The 7,429-nt window shown below is 37.4% G+C and overlaps 1 protein-coding gene across 1 annotated transcript; it reads left to right on the forward strand.

Moving 5' to 3' along the window:
* The first annotated feature begins 924 nt into the window (after positions 1–924).
* On the forward strand, positions 925–3,583 carry LOC149143712 (uncharacterized). Its single transcript, XM_089447989.1, has 2 exons — positions 925–3,113; positions 3,285–3,583. Exon 1 carries the CDS (start codon positions 998–1,000, stop codon positions 3,092–3,094), a length of 2,097 nt encoding a protein of 698 aa, XP_089304115.1. The 5' UTR covers positions 925–997; the 3' UTR covers positions 3,095–3,113; positions 3,285–3,583.
* The last annotated feature ends 3,846 nt before the right edge of the window (positions 3,584–7,429 follow it).

Below are 7,429 nucleotides of genomic sequence, written 5' to 3' on the forward strand. Positions count from 1 at the left end.
AGCGTATTTTCAAGCTCTCTTTGGGATATGGGTACTGGCTGCAACTTCCTCCTCCTCTGTTTATTGCCTCGCTAGTTTCTACAATTCTTCAGAAACCAGTTTCTACAAGTCCCCTTACAGTCGGTTTAAAGAGATAGAGAAGGCATGTAGCCCTGTTTTAGCAGAGGCTTCAGAGCTGCATCCAGAGCAGAACGGGTTACATATGATTGAGCGGGGCCTCTATTTTGTAAATGGGGATTGGACGCAACACAAGGGCTCTGCTCCTCTTCTGCCATTCACCACAAGTGACTCCAGAAACTATTCGGCTATCAATCTGGTTTCATTCCGGATTACAGATGTGGATCGAAAGAAGTTCTCTGGCAAAATGGTGAATGTGAGTGGGATTTTAATGTTGGCCATATCGACAAGTCGAGACATCGGAGGCAGACGCGGACGCAAAGACTTTAATATTCGTCCTGGTTTTACTTCTCTTGCGATTCATCTGGAAGGAGTCTACTTAGAAGAATCGAAAAACGCAAAAGAAGAACGGTTGTTGTGTATGCTGGGCAGGACCCATTTACCTGCCCGTGGGAAGAATGCTGCAGATCCCTGGGATTGGTTAAATAAATCAGTGTCACAGTCCCCTACTTTGTCAGACGACAAAATTTTGCTACAATTGCGCTATCCGAGCAAGCTTTCTCTGACTACCATGGAGATTCGAGGAACACTAAGAAGCCTCAATCCACACTCTAATTCAAGTTATTTTGATGAAATTGACATCTCTTCACAATTGGCTGTTGATTCGAATTATGAATTTGACTCTGACAGCCTGGTGGCAAAGGCTTGTGCTCCTCACCAAAATCTAGACAATTTCCACTCAAAAGGTATTGATGTATATCGAGGGGAGCAATTCTGCTCAGCTATGCAGCAACTGATGGTTGGTCAGATTCTAGATGTGGTTCCCTCTTGGAATTGTAGTGGCACAGATGCTTATTGTAACAAGTTGGGCCCTTTCATTATGGATAATAAATTGCGTGAACCTAAGGGCGGTTTCGATAGCATAAAGCTTTGTGTGCAGCGTTTGATGTGTACAGAGATATCTAATTCAAATATTGCAAATGTTAGTGCGGTTTTTCGAGCTGTGCCTCCTTCACAGAATCAGTATTTGGCATGTCAAAGAACAGGGCTTAATGGCTTAACATTGACTGCAGAGGGGAAATGGAACTCATCTTCTGGTCAGTTGTGTATGGTCGGATGCCTTGGATCCATCGAGAATAGCGGTGCCTGCAATTCTCGAATCTGTATGCACATTCCCCTTTCACTTTCATTAAAACAAAGAAGTGTAATTGCTGGCAGCATTGAGAACACTACAAACCCCTTCTATCCTCTGTCATTTGAGCTTATACATCATCAATATTTGCCATGGGATGTGGTAAACAATATGTCATATGAATACAACAAGAACAAGTTGGCCCAGATGGAGAGAGATGTGAGTGGAGGTTTTGGCAAATCATTCTTGAAGTATCCCCAGAAAAAACTGGGGGGCAGAACAAGACAGGAATTCTCTGATCTAGGCAAGGATCTCTCAGTGCGTTCAGAGGGCTTTTTTGACCTGCTTTCCAGAGGGAACTTTGTGACGAGCTTCTTAAACTTGGATGTTGTAGCCATTGAGGAATTTGTGGTAGTTGGTTGGACTTGGTATCAGGCCTCAAACATTTCTTTCATATCTGAGGAGGTTCCGGGCTCGCAGGAGAAGTCCTTGAAAGTTGCTGCACAGCTGAAAATGGAAGGAAATCTTTCAAATCTTTTTCTTGAGGGTCTCTATGATCCAAGAGTGGGTATAATGCACCTTATAGGATGCAGGGATGTTCGAAGGGATTTTCGAGCTCCATGGTGGAGAGTTTTGCATGAAACAGGGGATCTGCAGGATGGTTTTGATTGCCTCATTGAAGTGAAAGTGGAATATCCACCTACAAATGCCAGGTTGTTCAGAAATCCAACTGTGAAGCTTTCTGTGAAAAGCCAACGAGCCGTTGACCACCGACTTTTTTTCAAGCAGATCAAAATCGAGACTCTTCCGATTGTATATTGGAGTCAGACAGAAGAGATTATCTCTCGCAAAACTGTCGAATGCGCGTTGCGTATATTGACACTATCCATGATGATTGGGTGCATTGTAAGCCAGTTATTCTACAGTCGAGAGAAGACAGAAGTATCTCCGTACATCTCTCTTGTCATGCTGGGACTTCAGGCCATCGGATATAGTATTCCTCTCTTAACAGGTGCAGATGCCTTATTCGAGAGTACGAAATCTGAAGCCCAGAGCAATTATGTTTTCTATCCGATTCAGAGCGGAGGGTCTGACAAGATTGAGTACATGGTTAAACTGCTAGTGTTGATTGCATGTCTATTGACACTAAGATTGTGCCAAAAGGTTTGGAAATCTCGTATTCGCTTGCTGACAAGGAGTCCTTCAGAGCCATGGAGAGTCCCAAGTGATAAACGAGTGCTTGCCATTTCCTCTGCTATACATGCTATGGGTTTTTCAATTGTGCTGATTGTTCATAATATGAAGACCAGTAGCCGCCCAATTCAGTATTCAGCACGCCATGCACACAACCAAGTTGACTGGGAGACTGAACTTCAGGAGTATGTGGGTCTGGTACAGGATTTCTTCCTGCTTCCTCAAATTATCGGTAACATTCTTTGGCATTTTGAACGAAAACCACTTAGGAAACTATATTACATTGGTATCACTGTTCTGCGGCTCCTTCCTCACATCTATGATTACTTCAGACCTCCAGTTTTCAATCCTTACTATACAGATGCGAGTCGAGTTTTCATATCTTCCTTTGCAAATCCTGGCTCAGATTTCTATTCGAAATTTGGAGATATTTCTATTCCACTGACTGCTGTGGTGCTTGCAATTGTGATTTTCATCCAGCAAAGATGGAATAAGCATGCGCTGAGTCAGGCATTGAGATTAGTATCAAGTAAGATAACAGTCCCTGGATCAAGGAGGTATGAGATGCTGCCATTGAAGACATTTGAATCTGAACTTGTTTCTGGTAGCACAGAGAGAAGCCATGTGCATTCTACAGCCGAGGTTGAGTGAGGAATATCGCCTGTGTAAGGTGGTTTATTAATAAAGAGAATTGAAATCCATAATATAAGAATAGAAAATAGCATATATTCCTACAAATAATAGGAGACTCTAATCTTTTCGTATTGCAGAGTGAAAAACTTTAGTATTAAAGAGAGGTAAGAACCCAATTCTTATCTGTTTTCTTCCACTATGTATTCAGGGAACTTAAGTGCAAGGCTGGCCAGCTATCAGACGAAGCACTAAGGATATGGGAAGGTGTAATGGAAGTGTGTATAGTAGATGAAGATAATCACTGTATCCTCTCCCTTGATGTATTTCTGATAATGTTAATGTATTTCTTGATGTGTTGTTTTGGCATTTTTCATTTTATCTGTGATTTAAGTCCAGTTTTGTATTAAGAAGTGTGAAGAGACTTGAAGTCTGACTATGAAGACTGATGACAGCAGTTAAACAGTTTCTGTATTTCTGCTTAAACCGCAAGCATTCATTAATTGTACGAGTGTGTTGGATATAGCATTGCGTATATATTTTTGGTTTTAATTTGAAATCCATATCTATAATTTTATTTAGTGCGATTTTTTGGAGATTTTGGTGACGGAATTCGGCTGGAAAAATTGAGGTTAAATCTTGATTTTTATTAGTTAAAATAGGTTTTTACTGCATATTTGAATTCAGCACCCTGAAAAACCTCTAGACGCTTTGATTGTGCAGAAATTATCTATCAAACTTGCGAATTACCTATCCAACTTGCGATTTCAATAAATTGCTACCGGAATTTAAAAAAATTTGACCAGAAAAACTCACCAAAAAATCCTCAAAAAATCGCACAAAAACTAGCACCTATAAAAATATGCGCTTGTTAGTAAGCCCGTTTTTGAAGTGGATCATAAACCCATGCATTACAGTTAAAAGACCAATCGTTTAATTGAGAATATTTCGAACTACGAGTATCGCCTGCATGACACTTGCAATCAGAATTAAAGATAATCAACCTATAAATTTCAAACCAATCTTTTTTCGAATAAAATTAAAATGCACTTACATTTACAACTTCAAACTTCTTACATAATAACACATGAATTCGTGCATTTGATTTTCAGTATATATTAGATTTATTTGTAGCCTTAATTTATGGTGTTTAATTAGATTCGATTCACTTTCCACCACACTTAATTTTATTATCTTGAGAAGAGCACTATATAAGATGATAATTTGGACAATAAAGTGCAATTTAAAAATATTGTGCTTTCTATTGTATTTAATATATTTGTGGTTTGATCATAATTATTTATCATTATCATTATATGTAAATTAAATTGGTTTTGGTAAAAGTTATGTAAGTTTTTTATTTTTTTTTCAATGGGTTTCGAACTAGTTCTTGTGATTTATCATTAATACCAGATGAAAATGCACATCATGACACAAGCTTAAATAGAGGCTGATGTAAAGACTAAATAGAAAATTTAAATATATTTGTGGTTTGTTTGTGTTTAATTTTCATTATTATCCCCCACATTATTTATAGATTGAACAAAAAATAAAAATTAGGTTCAAAAGTGAACATTAGAAACTTAAAAATGTTTATTTTTAAAAATATTTTGTTTTGTATTTTTTTGAATTTTATTTGTCTTTTTGCAATGATTTCACTAATTGTTATACTAGTACTTACAGTTGTGAATACCACTGGTGCAAATCACATCCAGCGGTGACAACAATGAATAAGACCAACATGGAAGATGTGGAGGGCGTAATTTGTAATAAATTGGTTGTGATGACTTCACTCATTGTTCTACCAGTACTTACTGTTGTGAATACCACTGGTGCAAATCACATCCAGGAGTGACAACAATGAATAAGACCAACATGGAAGATGTGGAGGGTGTAATTTGTAATAAATTGGTTGTGATGATAGTGGTAGATTCATACTTTTGGCTGCAGTTTTTATTCAGCCATTATCGCGGTGAGCATGGTAGCAATATAAAGTGCTACATTCTCATGCTAGAGAATCACATCCCTTAGTTTGTGCTACAATAAATGTTTGACAAGGTGAAGGCAACTTTAGTCCCAGGTTGGCAAACATTAATTTGTGCGAAAATACAATTAATTATGTTAGATAGCTAATCCTCTTGGGTCAGTTTGGGTAGTTGTTGGAGTCCAAAACCCCCAGAAACTAATTCAACTGTTTCATGTATGTATTAACATGTATACATTGTACATCATTGATTGAGATTGATTAATATACATTTAATTTGGTTTCTGTGTTTTTACAGAATAATGGGTACTTCATCCGCCTATTAATTAAATTATGCCACTAGTTTTGTGACCATCTAGACCACCACGGGACTCCAAACCAGTGGCTATTGAATGATCTTGGGGGCTCAACAAAAGAATTCTTTTTTTCAATCAGAGATACAACCATTAGAATTCCTTTTTTTAATCGGAGATACAACCATTGGAAACACTACAAGCAATTATTGTTATACTCATCACTGTTATCAATACTTAAATAGAAATTTTGGTTTTTTAATAATTGTTACTTAATGATAAATTAAATGCCGAAAGTGGCTAAGCAGCTGCAATTTCAGATCTTTGATCTGAACAACGGAGGGAACTTGAATCCTTCTTTCACGCCCTCACCGCAAAGGCTGGGCTCAATTCGTTATTTGAAATTGTATTTTGCGATTAAAAAGTTGGAATGGGTTATTGTTGTTGGAGTCATGGACACTATCCTCCTTTTGATCATCAAAATCAATCTTAATATCAGAACACTGGCGCAGGATTGTTGTCCTCGCAGGAGCAAGCTAATAATGCATGAGAACAGAAGCAAAAACAAAAGGCCTCCGACTTCGAAGGTACACATGTCATTATTCTTTTTGAATGTTGAATGTCAAAATATTTATTAAGTGCTCGGACATAAAGAACCGAGAAAGAAAAAGTTTGAACCCGTGGTCGTTTTATGAATTGATATTTCAATAATCAGTCACAAAAGGCCTATCTTCGGGCTCTACACAGAGGAATTTCTATTGATCACATGTCCCATCGACCCCAGTCATAGTCTCGAATTTGAAAATGCTGTTTGTTAAAGAGCCGTCGCAGAGTTGTTACGTTTGTTTGCTCTGAAACAAGCATTAAGGTAGAACTTAAGGTAGAACTCGATGTTCTTGTGTTAAGCTCCATTAAATTTTTACCACTGCTACTTATAATTATGGAAGTAAATTGCAGTTATTCTTTAATTTCTGAAAACCAACTGCAGTAATTAATTTCTTGTTGGCTTCTGAAGTGGTCCATTATTCCATCTGGAGTTCTTTACCTTTTGATTTATGGAACACCTGACACATAGCCAACAGAAGCTTGATGAAAGCTTGGCTATATATTTATCTATTTGGTCCCCAAGCTTGCATTTTAATCATTTTCAGTTTTAGTTGAGAGAGCAGAACTTGGAAGTAACTTCAAATTTTCTTATCTGCCTGTTTTGGCATATTTTTTCTTATGCGTGATCCTTGATGTTGTTGGATTATGCACAGTGTGCTGATGTTTGTTTTTCATGCGCGTGTCCTGAAATGGTTTCCGGGTCATTTCAATAACCTTCCAGCAGTATACTAAGTCAAATACGAGGCTGCTCATGTGTATGTATATATAGGTCTCTCATCGTAATCTGTCACAGAAGGGGGTGCGTGTATCCAACGATATTTTCCTGTCTGGATTGTAAGTCCAATGTGAAGCTACCTCCGTGTGTGTGTTTATAGGATTGTGTATATAACTGAACTATAAGGTTTTGTTGGAGTAATTCAAGATTAATGCATTCCATGTTATACCTTGCGGACTTTTGAGTTTCAGATTGTTTTTGTTGTTTTAGAAACAGCCCATGTTTTGAATCCTATTTCCATTCTGCTTACATGGTATTGTCTGAAATTGTTTCCATCTGACCATTAGTTTTGAGTGCGTGAGGTTCTATTGTTGCGGCCATTCCAAATCTGGCAGGCTTCTAGATCCAAGAAGGATAAGCGCAGATCTAAAGTTTTTCCAGTGCCAAAACTTAAGGGAAAAAACAGTGACAGATTACAAACTAGCATTAATGGCTGGAAGTATTTTTTTTGGGCATCAATTTTTACATTTTTTATGATTTCTTTAATTTAATTCCTCATTAAGTTCAGATTTAACATTGTTGAAATTTGATAATTAATTAGAAGAATCTCTATTTCAACTTTCATTTGGTATCAGAGCCTTAATTTATCTCTGCCTTGATGTGTATAAATTTATAACTGTGCTCATACTTAATTTGCGTAAAGCAGTGTTTTAATTTAATTTTAATTTTATTTATCTTGTGAGCGAATAGCTTGTTTG

Source organism: Pinus tabuliformis, chromosome X (genome assembly GCF_031772625.1).
Source record: "Pinus tabuliformis cultivar Carrire ecotype Pingquan chromosome X, CPIR1, whole genome shotgun sequence".
In the NCBI taxonomy this organism is placed as follows: Eukaryota; Viridiplantae; Streptophyta; class Pinopsida; order Pinales; family Pinaceae; genus Pinus; species Pinus tabuliformis.

Excerpts from the sequence above, each read along its gene's own strand:
- LOC149143712 (XM_089447989.1), top strand. The coding sequence starts at position 998 with ATGGATAATAAATTGCGTGAACCTAAGGGCGGTTTCGATAGCATAAAG.